Source organism: Megalobrama amblycephala, unplaced genomic scaffold (assembly GCF_018812025.1).
Source record: "Megalobrama amblycephala isolate DHTTF-2021 unplaced genomic scaffold, ASM1881202v1 scaffold230, whole genome shotgun sequence".
Classification (NCBI taxonomy): Eukaryota; Metazoa; Chordata; class Actinopteri; order Cypriniformes; family Xenocyprididae; genus Megalobrama; species Megalobrama amblycephala.
In genome coordinates, this window is record NW_025953339.1 from 353,251 (window position 1) to 375,554 (window position 22,304).

Here is a 22,304-nt window from a genome sequence, read left to right on the forward strand (position 1 = left end):
ATGGGTTTGGTGCACACAGGGATAAAATGTACTCCATGCCCACAGTTAAATATACTGCTGGATCTTTAATCTTTTGGGCCTATTTTTCTGCTGGAGGTCCTGGACATCTTGTTCAGATACATGGTATCAAGGATTCTAGCAAATACCAACAGATAAAAAAATCAAAACCTGACCGCTTCTGCTAGAAATCTAATAATGGGCTGTGGTTGGATCTTCCATTGGGACAATGATCTAAAATCAAACATCAAAATCAAAGCAAAAGCAAAAATGTGTCACTGAGCACAAAATGAAGCTTCTGCCATGACCATCCCAGTCCCCTGACCTGAACCCTAAAGAAAATGAGTGGAGTGAACTGAAGAGAAGAAGCACCAATAATGTTATTCATAATTCATAATTCAACAAGTTTTTCACACCTGGATTTGGGGATCCTCTGCCATTCCTCCTTGCAGATCCTCTTCAGTTCTGTCAGGTTGGATGGTAAACGTTGGTGGACAGCCATTTTTAGGTCTCTCCAGAGATGCTCTGGGCTGCCATATAAGTGTGTCTCATTCGCATGCTATATGATGTTTTAAAGTATAGTGTGTTCACACTTGAAATACCAAAAAGAAGAAGTGCACTTTAAATAACAAAAAAACAAAAAACAAGGTGGACACTTCATGCAATCAACTGTTGCAGCATTAATTACATAGCGGAGGGGAAGGGACTGTCAGACTCTGATGATGAATGACAAAATAACCTTATAAAATTCACACACTACATGGAGTTACTTTTGTGTCTTTTTTATTTAATCAAACATACTGTGTTTGAAAGCAAAAATAATTATATTGTAAATAAAAATAAAAGATTGCAAATAAAAAGTTTTAATTGAAAAAAATAAAGTAAAATATTGTAAATAATTGTTGCAAACAATGAACAGAACAGAAAGCAAATTTGTGCACGCGTGATGAAAACTGCACAAAGAAAAACATAGATTTAATCGCATTGCAAAGAGTTTTTTTACTATCAATTACTTTATTTTTGCAATTAAAACAGTTTTAAGGCAACTTTTTATTTGCAATCTTTTATTTTTTTAATTACAATATAGTTATTTTTGCTCTCAAACACTGTTTGTTTGATTGCATAAAGACAACAACAACACCAAAAACATATGAGTACATAGTGCATAGTGCGTCATTTCGGGCGCAACTATAGACTCCCATGGCAGAAGAAAAGGAAAAAGAAAACCTTTTGTGTTTGGCCCCTACTAAATCAAAACATAAACTATGATTAGATTAAAAAAAAGCTGTAGCCAGGAGGAGCTCCGTGGCTCAGAAAACTTTTTTTTTTTTTTTGGCTGGATATTTTAGACATAAACGAATTGTAATTTACATACATTTTTTTATTCCTGACATAAAACTGAAAATCCGCCTTATAAATTATATGTAAAATGATTTAGAAAATTCTATATCTAGCCATCATCGTCAACTGTGATTGCTCCATCCTGCCTAGCGCTGAGAAAAGTAACAGATACCACATGACAACGGCGCTCTAAGCGCGTTTACGTGCCGTTTTAGACACCTGTTTAGAACCATCGTTTGTAACGTTACCTGAACAATGACACCGAGAAAGTTTAACAGCCATTTAAATGCACAGTGAATTTGTCTCTGAAAACGGCAGGGCACCAAAGCGCCGCCCATAGCCATCACACCCGCTACTTCTAGCTGTTTCTCAGGAGGGGCGTAGGGAACGCTTTGTAAAGTGAACGCCACGCTGCGTTCAGACATGCGCAGAGAAGAATGACATTGCAGAACGGGCGTGGTTTGAATGTAATCTAAAAATCCCGTACAATAACAACAGCCTAACCTAAGTAAACCGTTACAATATCAACAACAAACTTAAGTAATAGGTGATAAATTACAATAAACCTGTACGATAAATACTACGCGAGTGACAACGGCGGACCGAGCATGTCTGTACACGGTACAAGTGCATCTCCTTATTAACAATATACATTTAACGCTTTAAATGTGACGGGCTCAAACAATGGATAAAACAGTGTGGTAATGTTTATCGCTTTATCATGTTTTGCTGGCTCGAAAAACAAGTAACGTTAGCTTCATTTTTGCTGTGCACCGTTCCTCGTTTACTTCGTAGTGAACGACTAAAGGCGAACGGAAGTAACGAATGTCAGCTGTTTTAACGTTTGGAATGATTTGTATTGTCTGTCCTTAACACCAAATACCACTTAGAAATGGCATTAACATGGTACTAAAAGATATTTCAACTATGGTACTATTATGTCCACATGTATGTTTAAAACCAGTTTTTCTTTTCTATTGTATTAACTGGCGTTCTGTGATGCTGCCATAGTACATAGCATCAGATGATGGTACCAAGATAATTTGATATACTATGACATAATATACTTGAATAATTGCCATATTAATACCATGGTACATGGTAATTAGTATTGGATGGTGTTACCATAGTACTCCTGTATATTTTATAAACAAAAAGACACTAATGTTACTGTATTTATGTTCCATATACTAGAAGGTATACAACATAATAAGGTACAACCATGGTACAGTAAATATCCAGAAACCATATTAACTTTTTAAGTTTTTGTTAGTAGAGCTAGTATTGTTGTAACACTATTCAGGAGCTTCATTCATAATATTAATTCATAACATAATTTTGTACAGAAGGTTAAGTCACTTTAAATAACTTTTTCCCATGGAACATGGGAAGATTTGAAATAAGTATTTTCTGCTCACCAAGGCTGCATTTATTTAATCAAAAATACAGTAAGAACATTAATATTGTGAAATATTATTACAATTTAAAATATCAGTTTTCTATTGTAATATATCTTAAAATGTCATTTGTGCAAAGCTGAATGTTCAGTCTTCAGTGTCACTTGATCCTCACATGATCATTCTAATGCTGATTTGCTCAAATTATTATGACTCCAAACCTTTGAACGGCAGTGTATGTTCAGCTGACACCCAGTCAAAAGAAGTCAAACCTCTGATTCAGATGTCATTTGTTTGTAATTAGCACAACTATGCCACAACTGAAATACTATACAAGTATTTATAAGTCAACTTTGGCACAGTAAAGTAATCCACACATATCCATGTTTTCTGCCTCCAGTTAACAGGGGGAGAAGTGTTTTGTGCGGTTTGAAGGCAGAAGAGGACAGTCTAGAGTGTGTGGACAATGACAGCACAGCAGTGATGAGATCCAGAGGCCCCAGTCCCCTCAGTGACAGTATGGTAGAGTATCACACTGTACATTTTCATACTTATTGGAGAGGAATACAACAGGGCTGCTCAGGATGGTAAGTAAACCATCTGTGGCAGTCAGTCCGACATGTATGTATTTAATTTTTTTCACAAAATGCTGCCCTGATTTTTATTTTATTTATTTTTTTTTTTTTACAAGTTTTTTTTTTTTTTTTGTTAGCTCTAGCTTTTTTAACTCTAGTAAGAGGCAAGAATGTGTAATATGTGATTCAGTTCTATTGGTAATTTGACAAAGCAAATGCAGAAATGAAACGGTCCTATACTGTCTTATTTTTTGCTAGATGTCTGAGGCGGATGAAGAAGTTCTCATTAATGAAATCACACATGAAATACCATGTGATTCACATGAGGTGATGGCTCTTCACAGACATACTTCATTCCTATAATGAATATGGGCTACAATAAGTTGCCATGATTTCTTGTTGTTGCAATTTTTTACCTAACTTTTCTTAACTTACTTACCTAACTCTTTCTAAAGCCTTTCTTTTATTGTTGTTGTACATGAAGGCAGAGAGTGTCATTTCAACTGAGATATACGGAGCTGATTTGCAAAGAACTCTGGGAGAGATTCTTGCATACTGTCAGGTACTGATGTTGTAGTTGATTTGTCACTAAGCCCCGCCCTTAAAACATTACTGACCAATAATTTCTGTTGTTTGTTGTAAGGCCAATTCACACCATGCCTACAGATGGCAACAGACACTTTGTCAGTTTTTGTCAGATCAGTGCGTTATCCCTGTCTGAGTCTGTTGCCATCGGTTGGTGCTTGTTTTCGCCGATTGCACATGCTGTATCGACATTAGAATGTATGAAGTGACGTGCTTTTTTTTTTTTCTCCACATAAAATGCTTTTGCAGTATCACAATTAATGCTGTCACACATCACAATCATATACAATCAGTAGTTTCAGTAGTTTTTATGAACACATTTTACTGAAATTGCTCATCAACAGAAATCTCCCATTTGCTCCTATGCGATGTTCTATAGTGAGTCTGAGCGAGCGAAGGGTCAATTCTGCAACTTTTTTTTTTTTTAACAAAGATTGTTATTGTTAAACATTGAGTTATCGTTTAAAAGTCAGCAGGACATTTAGGTGTCTTTGTGCAGGTTACATATGGAGCCATTCTGAAACTCGATGAGAAGTTTGAGATGCTCCAGGCAAAAGTAGCAAGCATCCAGAATCCAGCTGTCCTCTCTCAGGTAAAAGTAACACTTTACTCATACACTGCCTGACCAAAAAAAAAGAAAAGAAAGTTGTTTGGATTTAAATAGGCAAAAACGTAATAATCAAAGCAATAATGATCCAGTCATTATGTTTCTAGCATGTTATGTTTGGGAACAGTTCTTCTAACCCTAAATGATGGAGTGTGTAGCTTTTAATTTTTTTTGTACAACCATGTAGGAAGACGTATCAGGACATATTCCAGGATGACAATGTCAAGATTCATCAAGCTCAAATTGTGAAAGAATAGTTGGGAAGGGAGCATGAAGAATGATTTTCACACATGAATTGGCACCTCTGAATCTTAAATTCATTGAAAGTATTTGGGACCAAAAATTGATGCACCTCTTGATGGAAATAAATGGTGTGATGTTATTTTCATCAAGAGGGGCATCACTTTTTGGTCAAGATCTTGTATTAACAATGCAAGAGTCAAGCATTCTATAAATTCTACTCCAGCACATCCCAGAGACTTTCAATGAATTTAAGGTCGGGGCTCAGAGGTGCCAATTCATGTGTGAAAATGATTCTTCATGCTCCCTCCCAACCATTCTTTCACCATTTGAGCCTGATGAGTCTTGGCTTCGTCTTCCTGGAATATGGCCATGATACATCTTCCTTCATGGTTGTTTAAGAAATGATAAGCTACACACTACATCAATTAGGGTTAGAAGAACTGTTGCCAAACACATAACATGCTAAAAACATAATAATCACTGCAATAATGATCCAGTCATAGACTCCGATGTATCTACCTATTTAAATCCAAACAGTGACTTTTTTTGGCTGGGCAGTGTATATCACAAATGACATTAGTTATATTTAGTAAACATTTTTGTATATATATTTTATATGTTAAATAAACATGGTAATACCTATTTATTTTTTAATTGAATGATTTTATATATATATATATATATATATATATATATATATATATTAGTTAATCTAATTTGATCGTTTTCTATATGGATGCAAACCAAAATATGATTATTCATAACAAATGTTATACAAGCAACACCTGATTTTACTCAAAACAGAGAAACTAATATTATAAAATCATCCACGATCAGTTGAATACTTTATTAATGTGTATTAAAGTTGTGATGTTGCTTGAAATCCACAAACAGCACTAACTTGCATAAAACTAACCCTTTGCCTAGCAAACACCACTTCATAAATCCTAATAACAGGCTATTAACTACATTTTAATTTTTCAATTTTTCAATTTCTTAATCACCTTTAAAGTTTTTGTTTATTTCAGTTCATTTAAAGCTGCTGTCTGCAGTTTTTCCTCTTTGTCGCCATCTTTGTTTGAAACATGCGATTGCAGTCATATGCGGAACAGTTATCTGTACGTGCGTTGTGCCTCGGCACAGCTCGTCAGCGCGGATGAATCTAATGTTTGCTGTCAGTCACCGCACCGGTGTGGATACTGAACTTCAGAATCACAGATTCTACGTCTTGAAAGTATGACCAATATAAGAATTTTCACTGGAAAATATCATCTGAACAAGTAAGTAACATGTCTGCCACTTTTGTTTTGACAAACTGAGGAAAAAAGCTTTTGGCCTACAATAAATCGTGCTGCCAATGTTGATTAAATCTAACGATCGCTTAGCTCTGATCACACCAAACCGTGCAAATTATTATTACTGTTATATTGTTCTCAAATTGTTATTGTTAACAACATCAGCACTGCGTGACTGTGTATTTAGTGTGTATTAGCGTTACCTGTAGATTTCAATTTCTGTATCCACTCCACAGTCTGAAGTCTTTTGCTTTTTGTCTACGGCTGAATCTCCAGCTGTCACTGATGATTATCATTTGGACCTTTCTGGATTACAATCCACCATCAAAATGATAAGTTTAATTATTTCAGTTGCTGTGAGAAAAGGCTATAAATGTGCCGCTACCGGCAGCTTTCTCACATGATATAACTGACTAGCCTCTCGACGGGACTCCTTCGTTTGTTTACGGACGTGACGTAATGACGCACAGAGGAACTGCTGCATGCTTGAATTTCCCGCGGAAATCCGGCATGTCGCTCTTATTATAAAACATTATTACAAGCTTACTGTTGTGAATCGAGACAAGATAATTAGATAGTTTTGAACACTGGCTCGTTATGTACTTGTTCAAAAGTTGATTTTGGATAATTTTTAACCAAAAAAAGTTGCGGACTGCAGCTTTAAATAATCCCTCAGTGTGTCATGAATTTTCAAAAGTACTCCCAATTAATATGAGGTGATTAAAAAATAAACTGTTAAACTGTTTAATTATACAAAAAATAGAAACATTTTGTTTAGTTTTAGATGAATTATTGCATGTCATACATGTTACTGAATGAAATTTAATGTTAGGTTCTCCTACACAGATATTATCAACCCAAGATCACTTTGTAGAGCACACTTTTGCTTAAATGTATATATAATAGTATATAATAATAATTAACATTAGTTAAATATACATGCAGACAACAATCAACAGCTCTGTATTTTCACATTTGTCTTTGTCAAAAATAAATAAATAAATCTGTTAGTTTAAATGAAAAACTCTGGAGACATAAAAGTGCCTGCAGTTGAAGAAACACCCATATGCAGTCTTGACTGTAAATTAACTTTATCCCTCTCTCATATTAGAGGACACATTTGTCATCTGGCTACAGAGACAGCTGCCAGGCCAAGTCTGAAGCCATGATCAATTCTGAAGCGTCGATGCCCCATCTCATTCATATTTCTTCTACATCTCCCATTCCATCTGTGGAAAGTTGGAAACCTCCTGCCCTCTCTCCTGGCCCAGAGGTGTCCAGCCCTCCACGACTTGTTATCCAGAACCAGGCCAGGGCCACAGCCACAGCACCACCTCACACAACACAAGAACCTCTCAGCATGAATAAAATGAGTCTAATGCAGCAACATCTGGAGCGAGTGAAGAGTTCAGCTGGCATCAGCTCAGAGAGAAGCGACCCAGCTTCAACTACAGACCTTTCTAAGACGAGTAAGAGTTCCAGAAAAATATCTAAACATTCTTAAAATAAGAAATTTTCTTGGAAAGCACTGTTTTGTAACATGGTACGACTTGCTTTCAGAAAATATATTTAATGTGCCCCTATTGTGCTTTTTCAGATGTTACCTTTCATGTAGTGTGTAATATAGCTGTTTGTGATTGTAAAAGGTTGCAAAATTTCAAAGAACAAAGTACGTGATAAATTGAGTTATTGACTCCTAAACTAAATAACCGATTCTGAACTGCCTGAAACGAGTCGTCAGTAATTCCTATCTTACTTCCTGCTTGAACCTACATAAGAAATGTGCATAATGCCAGCCTGTCTTCATTGGCTGCTAGCGAACAATGTCTCCTTTGACCCTCAAACACTGTAATTGTATCTGAGAGTTTGGTTTGTGTTGTTGACATGTCAAGAAGGTGCTGTTTTCAGATCTACTTTGCTGCACTTCCAAAGGATGAATTCTTGCTCGAGTTGATATGGTAAAACTGACACCATCATTACTGTTCAGATCAATGTGTAACAAGTGCGGAGGAAGATCTGGAGTTGAATATCAGATATGGTAATGGCCATTTGGTTTCCCAGGCACGCTGTAAGTGGTAGACCAATCACAACAGACTGGGCCCTCTGACAAATCAGAGCAGATTCAGCTCTTGAAAGGTGTTTAGAGAGACTGAATCCTTTATCGAAACAAACCCCCTTCTTTTATGATGTATATTTTGTGACAGAACTTGCTGAACATCCAAAACAATGCTGTGTTAAATGTGCTTGTTGTATGCGTGTGCATTAGGGCTGGGATAATACATCAGTGCATCGTGAATTGAGAAATGATTCTGGATTGATTCTGATATTTTCCCTAAGTATCACGATTCTCTCTCAAAACGATTGTTTTCAACAGCAGATGGCACTGTGTGCTTTAGAAACAGCCATACTCTTCTTCCTTCCAATTCTTTTACACACACCACTTGAACCTTCTATAAAATAATCATTCATAAAGTCGAAAAGGGTGTTTGCAGTGGGCTGTTTACATTAATCTTGTGTCATAAAAGCATTCTGAGGTGCAAATACATTGTCAGACTCAGCTGAAAGCATAAGCACTCTTCTTTGTTAGCATTTGAGCATGCTGTTAAAAAATAGCCTAGATCACTATCTGCTGTTAAAAACTAAACTCAGAATCGATTTGCGATGCATTTGGAAAATATCAGAACAATCCACGAATCGCGAAACATCGATAGTATTGTCCCAGCCCTAGAGTGCATATGATGCTATATGATGGAGCTCACAACTCATGTGGAGCTTATAAAATGTGTAAAGAAGTCAAAACAGCAGCAGGAATCCCTCCAACACACACTCAAACCCATCTTTTCAGGGGTCTCTGTGTACTTGTTTAGTGCACACCAGGGTTTGGATGGCAGCGTTCACACTTATTCAAATGAACTGCACTAACAGAGCAATCACACCAGAGTTAGTTTTAATCAAACCAAACCTGTGTGAACACAGCCTTAGACACTGTGAGAAAAGAGGTGATGCTGCAATGTATATTATGAGAAAATAACAGTGTTTTTGACCTTGGAATGGATGCATGTAAACCTATTGTGGGAGACAAAACAAAATTAGGAACCTTTAAAATAGCATAATAGGGGCACACCTTAAGTGAAAATAAAGTGTATTTTCTTACCCCATTTTAATTTTTAATGGGATTTGAACCTCACTAAATTGAATTTCATCGTAATGATTTAATGCTGCCATTTATGTCTGTTTCTACTCCTGTAGGTTGTCTGGGTAGCTCTGATAGGAAGGTGTTCTTGTCAAACTTTATCCTACAGAGGGCTGGTAAAATGGCACGAACCTGGTGCGGCAGTGCGGTACCTCACACGAAACATTTTCACAGCAGAGGAACTTTCTCAAAGCAGCACTACTGGAAACCCAACCAGACGCCTAAAGAGACTCGACGCAAACAAGATCAATGCCATCAGAGGTGAGCTGGATCTATATTTCATGAATGGCCTTCTCTGTGAAGTGTTGCCAACTATTTTCAATGGAAAGTATCCAAAGCCTTCTCAAAAAGTTGCGAAATGTTGCTAGATGACATTATGCACCAGTCGTAGGATATTTACATCTGTTTTCTCTCCTAATCTGTGCTCACACACTGTACACACCTATTCTACTTACAGAAAAAACGAAACTGGCGCTGCGCTCGTTCTGTAAGTAAAATAGGGAAGGCGTAGGACAAACAGCATAAGCTTTTCGAAGAATACAAAAGTGCGGTTTTGGCGGAACCACTTCCTAAATGACAAAGATATTTATATAAAGCATATACATTTACATTTTTTTTTTTTTTTTTTTTTTGAAAATGACAGATCGTTTCGCTAGATAAGACCCTTATTCCTCGTCTGGTATTGTTTAAAGCCCTTTGAAGCTGCACTGAAACTGTATTTTTGACCTTTGGACCGTTGACCGTTTGGAGGCCATTGAAGTCCACTATATGGAGAATAATCCTGAAATCTTTTAATCAAAAACCGTAATTTATTTTTGACTGAAGAAAGAAAGACATGAACATCTTGGATGACATGTGGGTAAGTAAATTATCAGGAACATTTTATTTGAAAGTGAACTAATCCTGCTAAGCTGCTTTAGGGAGTTTTTAGAAAACGTTGACTTAGCCTGAAAATTTGAACAAGCACAACTCACAGGTCACTCCCCCTTGCTCTATGCTGCGCTACAGCCCTCCCTCCACAGCTCCTCCCCCATCACAACGGGAGCCTGCCGTGAACGCACAGGCTAGTAAGGCGGATAAACCGTTATGGCACATTCACTGGTACAGACGAAACATCAACAATATGATTTACATTGACTATGGCCTGCCCATACTTTGACTACAAACTTGGTCGTCAAAACATTACATATTTTGCAATACATGTAATGTAACTATATGACGTTGCACTATTTCTATAAGTAATATAAAGTAATTATATTATCGATATGTAATGCTAAATAAGGTTTGCTAGTACATTATTTTAGCAACATGACAAGCCAGTGAATTAGTAGGTTTCAATAGTTGCTTTGCACAGTGCGTGACATTTTATCTGTATGTTATGCGGCTAGAGTTTTGACACCGAGTCAATGGGCTCCGACGAGGAATTCACACCCACAGCGACTTCGAGGAGTCAACGGGCGGGGAGAAGTGGAAGCCGTGGTATGCGCGGAGCATCAGGCAGGGGACGGGCAGGCCTGTTTTGAAATTATCTTAGTTGTGTAGTTCTTAAAAAATGAAACAAATCAAGCAGGGATACTTATTTGTCAAGCAGAAATGTCTCTGCATCGGTTTTTAATCCTTTCAGGACACGTAGTTCCCTCCACCTTGGAAAAGCCGCTCCGATATTTACCCTCGTTTTATTTCGGGCTCTATCTAAATCTTTCTTTTTGGCTTTTTTATCATCGTCATCTGTCTTTTTACGCTTACCCGTCTTTATTTTATGAGCAGGTGCCACTCAAGGAATTGGCAGTTTGGATTGTTTTTCCGCCATAAGCAAAGCTGCGGCACACCAGTAATTTGAACGTCTGTATGCGCTGGTGCTGTGCATGAGAGGAGTGTGATCAGCGCTCACGCGAGCTTGATTGACATTGCTAAGACACTCCTCCTGGCTCTGATTGGTTGTTTCTTACCGGGAGCGGTGTATTTCTGCAAATGGCAATAGGACCACTGGGAGGAGCCAGAGGAGCTTGATTTTTTTCACAGATTATCTGTCTCATATTCTACTGTCAGGACATAATGACAGTGTAATAAGTTCAAGTTCGTAGGGAAGGAAGAGGACAGGGTCGACTTTGACTGCTGACTGAGTTTTTATTTCAATAACAAGATGTCCAAACAAAAGTCTGTGCAAGCACAATAAACAGTCCACATCCACAGACGGGCTTCACTCCAGTAGTGCTCTCCAGCTCAGTCCCAGTGTCTCTCAGTCAGCAGTCCCTCTCTCTCTCTCACACTCCTGCTTCTCCTGGTGTTTTATCCTGTCTCCATGCCAATTACTGGAATTAGAAACAGGTGTTCGTGATTTACAATTAACCCACTCACTCACAAAGCGTCTCCCGACTCTCTCTCCTGCTGCAGACTTCACTGAACCACGCCCTCCCTGCCACATACCCCCACCGCCCGACTCAAACCTTCTATAATATCCCGCCAGCCCGAGGAAGTGTCCAACCTCCTTTTTGGTCTTAGGGCGCGGACAGGTCGCAATCGCTGCTGTCTTATCAATTTGGGGACGCACCTGTCCATGTCCCAAGTGGAAGCCCAGATACCTTACTTCCACACGCCCAATCGCACACTTCTTTGGGTTGGCCGTGAGCCCGGCCCCCCTCAGGGATCTCAGGACGGCCCTCAAATGCTGCATATGCCGCTGCCAGTCATTACTGAAGATAATAATATCATCCAGATAAGCAGCAGCATATGCACCATGGGGCCGCAAAATTTTATCCATGAGACGCTGAAAGGTGGCCGGTGCCCCGAACAGCCCGAACGGAAGAGTAACAAATTGGTGTAATCCAAACGGTGTCGTGAAAGCTGTCTTTTCTTTGGATAATGGTGACAAAGGGATCTGCCAATATCCCTTTGTTAAGTCCAATGTCGAATAAAAGCGAGCCATACCGAGCCGGTCAAGCAATTCGTCCACTCGTGGCATTGGATACGCGTCGAATTTCGACACAGCATTCACCTTGCGGTAATCCACACAGAACCGAACTGAGCCGTCCGTTTTGGGAACCAAAACTATCGGGCTCGCCCAGTTACTGCTGGATTCTTCTATTACCCCCATTTCAAGCATCGCTCCTAATTCTTCCTCAACTACTTTTTTCTTGTGTTCAGGTAAGCGATATGGCCGGCTGCGAACCACCACGTCTCGATATGGTGCTGAATGTGATTTGTACGACCAGGTAGGGGAGAAAACACATCAGCAAACTCTGTAATTTGGTTAAATCAATGAGCTGGGAGGGCGAGAGATGATCTCCCCCTGGGGCCAGTACGAGAGATTCTTTTTTTATATTCGCCTCTGGCCCAAGATCATCCTCTCCGCTAATCACCATCGCCAGCATCACTGATTCTCCCTCATTCCATTTTTTTAAGGAGATTGAGGTGGTAAATTTGACGTGCTCCCCTCCTATCTAAGTGTATTACCTCATAATCGAGCTCTCCAACTTGCCGTGTGACCTCAAATGGTCCTTGCCACTTTGCAAGTAATTTTGAACTTGACGTTGGGAGCAATACAAGCACTTTATCTCCCGGTGTAAATTTACGCAAATTGGTCCCTCTGTTATACAGCCGGCTCTGTTTGTCCTGGGCCTGTAACAAATTCTCCACAGAAAGCCACCCCTAAGTGTGGAGTTTTGTTCTCAGGTCCAGCACATACTGAATTTCATTTTTTGATTGAGACGGTCCGTCCTCCCAAGCCTCTCTTATGACATCTAACACCCTTCTAGGCTGATGACCATAGAGAAGCTTGAAGGGGGAAAACCCCGTGGAGGCAGTGAACAACAGAGGTTCCAACCATTTATCCCAATTTTTGGCGTCTTCCTGTACGAATTTACGAATCATTGTTTTAAGCGTGCGATTAAAACGTTTGACCAGCCGTCCGTTTGTGGGTGAAAGATGCTGGTACGAATCGATTTAATGCCCAATAATTCATAAAGTTTGCGTAACGTCCGTGACATAAACGCCGTGCCCTGATCAGTGAGGATTTCCTTGGGAATCCCCACTCGGGAGATTAAAGAAAACAGTGCGTCAGCAACACTCTTAGCGGAAATGTTGCGGAGAGCCACTGCTTCGGAATATTTTGTTGCATAATCCACAATGACTAATGCAAAACGATGTCCTCGTGCTGATCGCTCTAATGGCCCGATGAGGTCCATGCCAATTCTCTCGAAGGGGACCTGCATTAATGGGAGGGGGCGCAAAGGCGCTTTTGGGGTGGCCGATGGGTTTACCAACTGACATTCACGACAAGCCGCGCACCACCTGCGCACATTCTCGTGAATGCCCGGCCAAAAAAATCGGGTCATGAGGCGATTTAGTGTCGTCACCTGTCCTAAATGACCAGCCATTGGATTAGAATGAGCCGCTTGAAAAAGCATTTTCCTGCGGCTCCTAGGAACTAACAACTGGGTTGTATCTTCTTTTGTCTGAGCGTCTTGGGTCACTCGATACAACCTATTTTTTTTTTTTTATAATTGCAAAATATGGATAAGTAAGTGGTTGTCCAGGATGGAGAGGCTGACCGTCGATGGTAGTGACCTGTTCAAATGCACGTTTCAGCGTCTCATCCTGAGACTGCTCCAGGGGAAAATCATCGCACTCCGAGAGAATAAGTCTCTCAATTTCGCTCTGTTCCCCTGAGGCAGTACCCAGTGGTCCCGGTTCAGTCTCTCCCGCCTGCACACTCGCGTTCCTCTCCGGTGCATTTTTTCCCCAAGAGGCATTTTTAATTAACGGATGCCGGAGGTGCGGGTTAACTGCCACCTCAACACTATGCTTTTGACCCCTGAATTGAATAATAACTGGCACCATAGGATATTCCACCACATCCCCGTGCACACACCGCACCCTAACCATGCAGCTTGTATCCAATGCCCCGGACGCAATCAGGCTTTGATGAACGGAGGTTTGGTTACAACCTGAGTCCACCAAAGCCTGATAGGTACCCCCCTTGATACTCACAGGTATTTGGTACCGGCCAGCTTGACCAGGGGCAGTCTGCGGGTCGTCCGGGACCCAGATATTGTCCCCACCTCAATGACAGGAGACCTGTCCACGAAATGCTCCGGGTCCCTGCAACGGCAACAGACCGGCCCAGACCTACCCGCCGCTCTCGTGGCAGAGAGTGGGTTAAATTGTTGGTGCGGAGAGAGGGGAGAAACAGGAGCGGGGTCCAGCCTGACAGCAGACAGTCCCTGGGCAGGGCTCTAGATCCAGAAATCTATGATGAGACCTGGGGAGAGGGACAGGTCTAGAGAGAGAGAGGGGAACAGAAGGAGAGAGAGATTGATGGTAAAAGTTCACCGACCCCTGGGCACGCCACCATATGGTCCTCTGCCAGATGGATGGCCGAATCCAGCAACGTGGGCCGGTGGCACTGGACTCACTCGGCCGTTTTCTTCGGAAGCCGAGTGGTAAACTGTTCCAGTACCACCCGATCGATGACTTGCTCCACGTCGCTTCTGTCGGAGTCCCAGAGCTGTTGGGCCATCAGGAATGGCCGGCTGGACTCCCCCAGCCCCAATGAGCGGAAGCACTGGCGATGTGCTGTAAGATGGCCCGCTTGAGATCGTCGAAGACCAGGAGGTTCTGTACAGGGAGCTGCCTACTGCAGCTTTAAATCTAGAGACAAAGTCACTAAGTTCAAGTTGGTAACACTGTCTTTGTGTGGTCTTTTTTAAAATTGCATTTAAATCATGGACTTAAATTTTACACACTTTAAAGATGAAAATTCTGTCATTAATTACTCACACTCATGTCATTCCAAACCTGTAAGACTTGCGTTCATCTTTGGAACACAAATGAAGATCTTTTTGATGAAATCTGAGAGATTTCTGTCCCTCCATTGACAGCTACACAGCTGCCACTTTGATGCTTCAAAAAGTTCATAAAGAGATTGTAAAATTAATCCATATGAATTGTGTGGTTTAGTCCAAATTTTCTGAAGAGACACGATCACTTGTTATGATGAACAGATTGAATTTGGGCTTATATTCACATGTAAACATTCATCAACTCACATATCAGTTGTAGAAAACAGAAGCTCAAGTGTGTTTGTTTGATGTGCGAGACCCAATGAAGTTCATTCTCATGTTACGCAGCATGTTTGAGCTTCAAGCACAAACCACTAAGGTTCATTCTCGTGTTACGCAGCATGTTTGAGCTTCCACAAGAACCAATGAGATTCATTCTCGTGTGTTATGTAGCTTGAGCTTCTGCAAGAACCAGTGAGGTTCATTCTCATGTTACGCAGCATGTTTCAGCTTCCGCAAGAAGCAATGAGGTTCATTCTCATGTTGAGCAGCACGTTTGAGCTTCTGGAAGAGGTTTGTTCTCACGTGTCAAGCAGGTTCAGTTGAGCTTCTGTATCAGTTCATCATATAAAGTGATTGAGCCTCTTCAGAAATTTTGGACTAAACTGCTCAATTCATATGAATTAGGCTACATTCACACTGTCAGTCCAAATCCCAGAATATTTGTGCATATCAGATTAAAATCCAATCAGATTGAGCAAGCGTGAATGGCAAAAAAATAAAAAATTTAAAATAAAAATGGTATTCGTATGAATACCATATGCCATATATTATTATTATTTTTTTAACTGCTGATTGGATTTTGCCTGGTTTTTGTGACTTTCTCACACCACGTAAACATCAGACGTTATAGTAAACGTGCGGAAAGTCGCTTCAGAAACAAGCAGAAAATGACAATGTAACGAAGTGCGGAATAAAGCCTTTCATACCAGCCTCCTATATTTCTGCCGCTGCTTCAGAAGACGCAGTAGTCCAGCTTGGCAGCTACACATTGTCATGTTGTAAATACAAAAATCTGCTGTACATATTGTGCCTCTAACTGGTTTGCATATGTCAGAATTATTGCATGACTCAGGCAGAGAAAAGCTATCAAACATTGTTTACTTAATAAACTGAGCCAGTGTAATGGTGAAGGGATAGATCTAATAGGCCAGTTTATGGAAGGTTTGCAAAGAAATTTTTGATACATGGTGTGGCTGCTGTATTTTGTAGTTTATTCTGATACACTTAAAATTAAGGTATTTGATTTTAAAATACATTTTGATGTATTTTTGCCCAACCCTGGTCATATACACCTAGAACTGACTTTTCTAAGAACACTTTCCTGAGGCATTTATATGTTGTTGTTGTGGCAGTGATATTTTGTTTTTCTCCAGACTTGATCCACAATGTAGAGATTTTGATTAAGGCTATACATCACTTGCTTAGCTTCATATATCAATATCTAGCAGCTTGAAATTCACTAGTTTTAACAACGGTGTGTATTTCCACAGAGTGGGCAGTAAAGAAATACCCAAAATTTGATCTTCGAGAGAAAGGCAAAGACTGGAAGATTTGTCTGTCTGTAATTAACTCAATGGCCCGCTACTATCGGTTCATGGACAAGACACGAAAGGTGAGAAACTCTTCTCTAACATCAGCAAAAACAGACACTGCGTAACATTAAAGACTACACTGCATGACAACTAGGGTTGCACCGAAATTAAAATTCTGGGCCAAAACTGAAAATTCTGGATGAACTTGGCCGAAAACAAATAATAAATTAATAATCAATTAATTAAAGGTGCCCTAGAACCTTTTTTTAAAGATGTAATATAAGTCTAAGGTGTCCCCTGAATGTGTCTGTTAAGTTTCAGCTCAAAATACCCCATAGATTGTTTTTTAATTCATTTTTTTAACTGCCTATTTTGGGGCATCATTATAAATGAGCCGATTCAGGGCTGCTGGCCCTTTAATTGCTCGTGCTCTCCGCCCACGGAGCTCGCGCTTGCCTTAAACAACATAAAAAAAAGTTCCAACAGCTAATATAACCCTTAAAATGGATCTTTACAAAGTGTTCGTCATGCAGCATGTCTAATCGCGTAAGTACAGTGTTTATTTGAATGTTTACATTTGGTTATGAATGAGTTTGATAGTGCTCCGTGGCTAACGGCTAACATTACACACTGTTGGAGAGATTTATAGAGAATGAAGTTGTGTTTATGAATTATACAGACTATCTATTAAAGTGTTTAAAAATGAAAATAGCGACGGCTCTTGTCTCCGTGAATACAGTAATAAACGATGGTAACTTTAACCACATTTAACAGTACATTAGCAACCTGCTAACGAAACATGTAGAAAGACAATTTACAAATATCACTAAAAATATCATGTTATGAATCATGTCAGTTATTATTGCTCCATATGCCATTTTTCGCTGTTGTTATTGCTTGCTTACCTAGTCTGTTGATTCGGCTGTGTACATCCAGACGTTAATACTGGCTGCCCTTGTTTAATGCCTTTAATAATGTTGGGAACATGGGCTGGCATATGCAAATATTGGGGCGTAAACCCCGACTGTTACGTAACAGTCGGTGTTATGTTGAGATTCGCCTGTTCTTCTGAGGTCTTTTAAACAAATGAGATTTATATAAGGAGGAGGAAACAATGGAGTTTAAGACTCACTGTATGTCTTTTCCATGTACTGAACTCTTGTTTAACTATGCCAAGGTAAATTCAATTTTTGAATCAAGGGCACCTTTAATCAAACTTATTTTATAATCAACACTGAAATAACTAAAACTGAGTACAAACATTTACATTGCACATAAGGGAGTTTACGTAATTTTATTGTAAAATTACAGTTTTAAAAATATTGGTTTTAAATTACCTCATTAATTGGAAGTACTTTTAAAAATTAATTTGCCGCACTACAGGATTAATTAAATGAACTGCAAAAAAAAAAAAAAGCTAAAAGGTGATTAAGAAATGGTGAAAAAAAGGTAGTTAATGTTATTTGTTGTCTAGCATACATCACAAGATTTTTCTTGGAGTAGTATTTTTGTTTGTAAGTTGATGTTTCTTTCACAGCTAAAGATTGAAGAAAGCGTAAAACCTGAGAACCGAACATCAGTGACATCAGAATCTGCACCTACAGCAGTTATGTGTGAAGCGGCTGCAGAGATTGATGTTGAACTGTCTGACAGCGACACTGAGCAGAAACAGCAGGAAGTGCTGATGAGCCACATCACAGAAGAATACGACATGCCTTCTGACTGGGAAACTAACAGCGGTCAGTACAGACTAAAACATCACAATATCATGAAATGTAGTTCCTATTATGGCTGTGCTTTGGGGTCAAGAGATCACAAATTTGAATCTTGCTCGACTGACACTTTTTTGAACCCTTAAACAGGTAACGTGTACCACAGGATACATACTCTAGTCTCTTGTAGGAGGCATGAGAAATAATTTTTCATCCAAATTCTGTTATCATTATCATTCAGAAATCTCATTCCAGGACCCGGGCCCTTAGGGAAGACCCTTATAGGCCTCCCTGGCCTCTGGGCCTCCTTTATACAGTCCCTCTTCTCAATCTATTTATTTTGAGTTTAAAAATTGTGCAAATGTAAATATTCATATGTAAAACTGGTATTATTATATTTTTTTGACTACATCTTTGCATTTTTAACTAGATATTTTCTTGCAGAGTTTCACACAGCTCATTTTATGGTAGAACAGGGGTGTCTAACTCTAGCCCTTGAGGCCCACTGTCCTGCAGGGTAATTTATGATATAATATATAATTTTCTAAGCAATCCTGAAGACTTTGGTAAGATATTTTAGGTGTGTTTGATCAGGGTTGGAGCTAAACTCTGCAGGATGGTAGCCTTCCAGAAGCAGGGTTGGACACCCCTGTTCTACCATAAAATGAGCTGTGTGAAACTCTGCAAGAAAATATCTAGTTAAAAATGCAAAGAAGAATGTAATAATGTCAGTTTTACGTGTGAATTTTAATATTTGTACTTTTTTTTTTTACTCAAAATACATTGATTCTGTATAGACAACTAAAAGCATGCGATTTACTATAGGTTCTGACATTTTTAATTGCTGCAATCTGTAAATAGATAATTGAATAAACTATTTAAAAAAAATAATCAGTCTGAATGAATGATTCAATGACTCACTCAGTACTTGTTTCATTACTGGATGAATCAGCGTTTTTAAACGAATATCATGAATGAATGATTCAATGACAAATACATTTTTTAACAGTCACTTGTCACCACATACTGGTGTAACGATGCAATCAATCTTTATTTGAAGCATCAAGTTACTTTCAAAAAGGTGATTTACTCTAATTTTGATCGCTGCCATAGACATCAGTAGCTACGTTTGTATAGACACCTTTTGTTTAAATCCAAATTAATTAATTAATTCCGATTGATGAATCCGAACATAGTGTTTACATGACCGCTAAATAAATTGATCGGGTTGATGTGCGCATTTAAGTCAAGATTATAATTTTTGACATGCGCACAACTACACGAATATACAGAGTTTCCCTCTTTTTTTGCATATTAATTCTCCTACATTGCTTCTTAAAGAAAAGCAGATTTAATTTATCTATTTCGGGTCCTAATTTAGCCATGTTGCTTATATTTATCAAGCAGTAAAAGTGCCCCTTTCCATGCACAAAACAAGGCGTTGTTTATGAGAGTCCAAAACAAGGACTGATGGAACGTTGTCCTGCTCCACTTCATAGACGATGAGAAGAAAGAGAATTTCAAAATGACACAACAGTGATTTGACACTTCAACAACAGCAGCTTGTTCCACACGTCATACATCATTATGCAATATCTATGCTATTGCACGTGCGCAGAACTTTCCAGTTTCGGTTTTCAATCCGATCAAGTGTTTACATGTCCACCTCTTAAAATCCGAAAGAAATTTTAATCTGATTTGGCAAATTCATTCAGATTGTGCTACTAGTCCGATTACAATCGGATTATTAGGGTCCATGTAAACGCAGCTAGTGTTTATCTGAACTATAAACTTTTATCCCAGTACTTCTGCGATAATTTGCTGTAATCATACTTGCCAAAGGTTGAATAGGCATGAGCGAATCTTTGTCACGTGAGTGTTTGAATCCAGATCGCAATCTTTTAACGATTAAGCAGCTTTACAATATATGTCTCATTAACAGAAACACAGGGTCTTTTCAGGCTAGACATTACATTAAATCCAATTAAACCTGGATAATTTCAGATACGCAGCTTTATCCATATCGAATTTTCTGTTATCACATCTATTAAAAGTAATGGTTTCTGTTCAGATTTTTGGCCAAAATCTTGGTTCATTCCAGTTAATTTACCTCAAGTGGTTTTCTCTGATGATCGGTTCTGTGAGGACATGCACTGATAGAGAACCATGTCGACTGGCAGCAACCTGCAGATATTATGACCAATCACACAAGTCAACATTCAACCATAGAATACTGCTTTTTTTTTATTCTGCTATTTTTGAGCTGAATCATTGAATTGTTGGCTATTGAGTGAAAAAAAAAAAAAAATTATATATATATATATATATATATATATATATATATATATATATATATATATATATATATATATATAGAACCAATTTGAACTGGAATGCCCTACTCTAGAAATTCACCCGCCGGACTCTGTCCCCCCCATGCTCCCTCCATTTCCAGCCCTGCATGTAACCACATCAATCAGAATGAATTGGCCAGATACAATTTCATTCAGATTCTAAAGGGTGGTTTAAACTTTTTCTATTACCCCTACAATAGGACATGTAAGCACTTAATTGGATTGAAAACCGAATCTGTATAACATAGAAATGGCACACTGACGTATGATGCACTGAACAAGCTGCTGTTGCTGAATTTAGTGTCATAAATTACTGTCATGTCATTCTATAATTCTCCTTCCACTCACCATCTGTGATGTTCTGCAGGACAATGTCATCCCACTGGTCCTTGCTTCAGACTCTCATCCGTAGACACCCTGTTTTGGGCACGGGAAGGGCCATTTTTTTACTGCTTGATTAATATATATTTGGTTGATATATAACATCAATCTGATCACTTTATTTAGCGTTCATGTAAACAGTATGTTCAGACAAAAAGAGTTCATGTAAATGTAGCTACTCGGTCTTATTCCTTATATTTGTGTGTTATCAGTGTATCTCGGCCCCCCTCATCGGGATGTGAAGGTTCCTGGGTTTGCTTTATCTGCAGCACATCTGCGAACACGTCCTGAGCTTATTGCACGGTATCTCATTAAATTCATCTTCCCAGAGGATGTGCTGGTACGCAGTAACGTTTATGGTGGGGTGCGGCGCGGCATTCAGGCTCTCGACCACAACAAGATCTCTGCACTGCGAGGTGAGATATTTGATTAGCGGCAATGTAGTTTGGGCATCAGCTCTGGTACAAGCACCCAACGGTGGAAAAGATGCAGTTTTGAATGAGGACTAGTTCTCGGTTCACAACCGCAGTCACAGCTTCTTTCACTTTTCTCTTCTTCAGAGCACCTCTTGGAGCGTTTTCCCTGGATGAAGCTGGAGGAAGATGGAAGCGACTGGAAGGTTTGCGTGGGCGCTATAAACAGCACCATCCGCAAGTTTCGATATGAACGCAAGATGGGCATAAAGAGAGGGATACGCTAACGCTGAGCATCTGCCGATAAAAAACTGCTCAATCACATTGAGGTGTTTGTAAAGTGTGACTTGTGTCAAGACATGCTAGTAGCTGTTACTGGTGGTTTTTCTAGAATGTGTGACTAGTATTTAAATTCATTTGTGTTTTTTATTTTAATAATATAATTTTCAACAGGAAATCTGCAAAAAAAAAAACAAAAAAAAAAAAAAACAAACTTTATTTGGTAATATATATAAAAAAAAAAAAAAAATGTATACAGTTGTATAAACAAACAAACCAAAAAAATGTTAATATATTGATTTATTAAGAACAAAAGAAATAATATATTATGTACCCAGAACTTTTGTTGCCATTGAAACATAGCAGCTATAGAAAAGAGGGGAAAAAAAACAGCTGTTGCACTTCAGTTCTGAACAATGTATCTGGAGCTCAGATGATTAATTGAAATGAAGTATGTGTGTGTCTGGATTAAAAACAAAACAAAACAGACCCTCAGGAGTATGAAGGATCATTTTTTTGTCTCATCAACCTGAAATAAAGCACAGTAGCACTGTTAA

The 22,304-nt window shown here is 39.0% G+C and overlaps 2 protein-coding genes across 2 annotated transcripts in view; one reads left to right on the forward strand and one right to left on the reverse strand.

Moving 5' to 3' along the window:
• Positions 1-1,543: 1,543 nt before the first annotated feature.
• On the forward strand, positions 1,544-22,236 carry zgc:113423 (uncharacterized protein LOC569178 homolog). The gene is given in 12 exon segments (XM_048179528.1): positions 1,544-1,959; positions 3,136-3,257; positions 3,569-3,637; positions 3,795-3,872; positions 4,395-4,487; positions 7,152-7,509; positions 9,290-9,363; positions 9,365-9,494; positions 16,567-16,688; positions 18,146-18,347; positions 21,268-21,471; positions 21,616-22,236. Coding segments are annotated over 12 exon segments (1,605 nt in total). The 5' UTR covers positions 1,544-1,946; the 3' UTR covers positions 21,756-22,236.
• Positions 22,029-22,304, reverse strand: part of si:zfos-905g2.1 — a 33,855-nt gene continuing 33,579 nt past the window's right edge. The window contains exon 10 of the mRNA XM_048179529.1: positions 22,029-22,276. Coding sequence (XP_048035486.1) covers positions 22,256-22,276 — 21 coding nt within the window. The 3' untranslated portion in view covers positions 22,029-22,255. The remainder of the gene's footprint in view (positions 22,277-22,304) is intronic.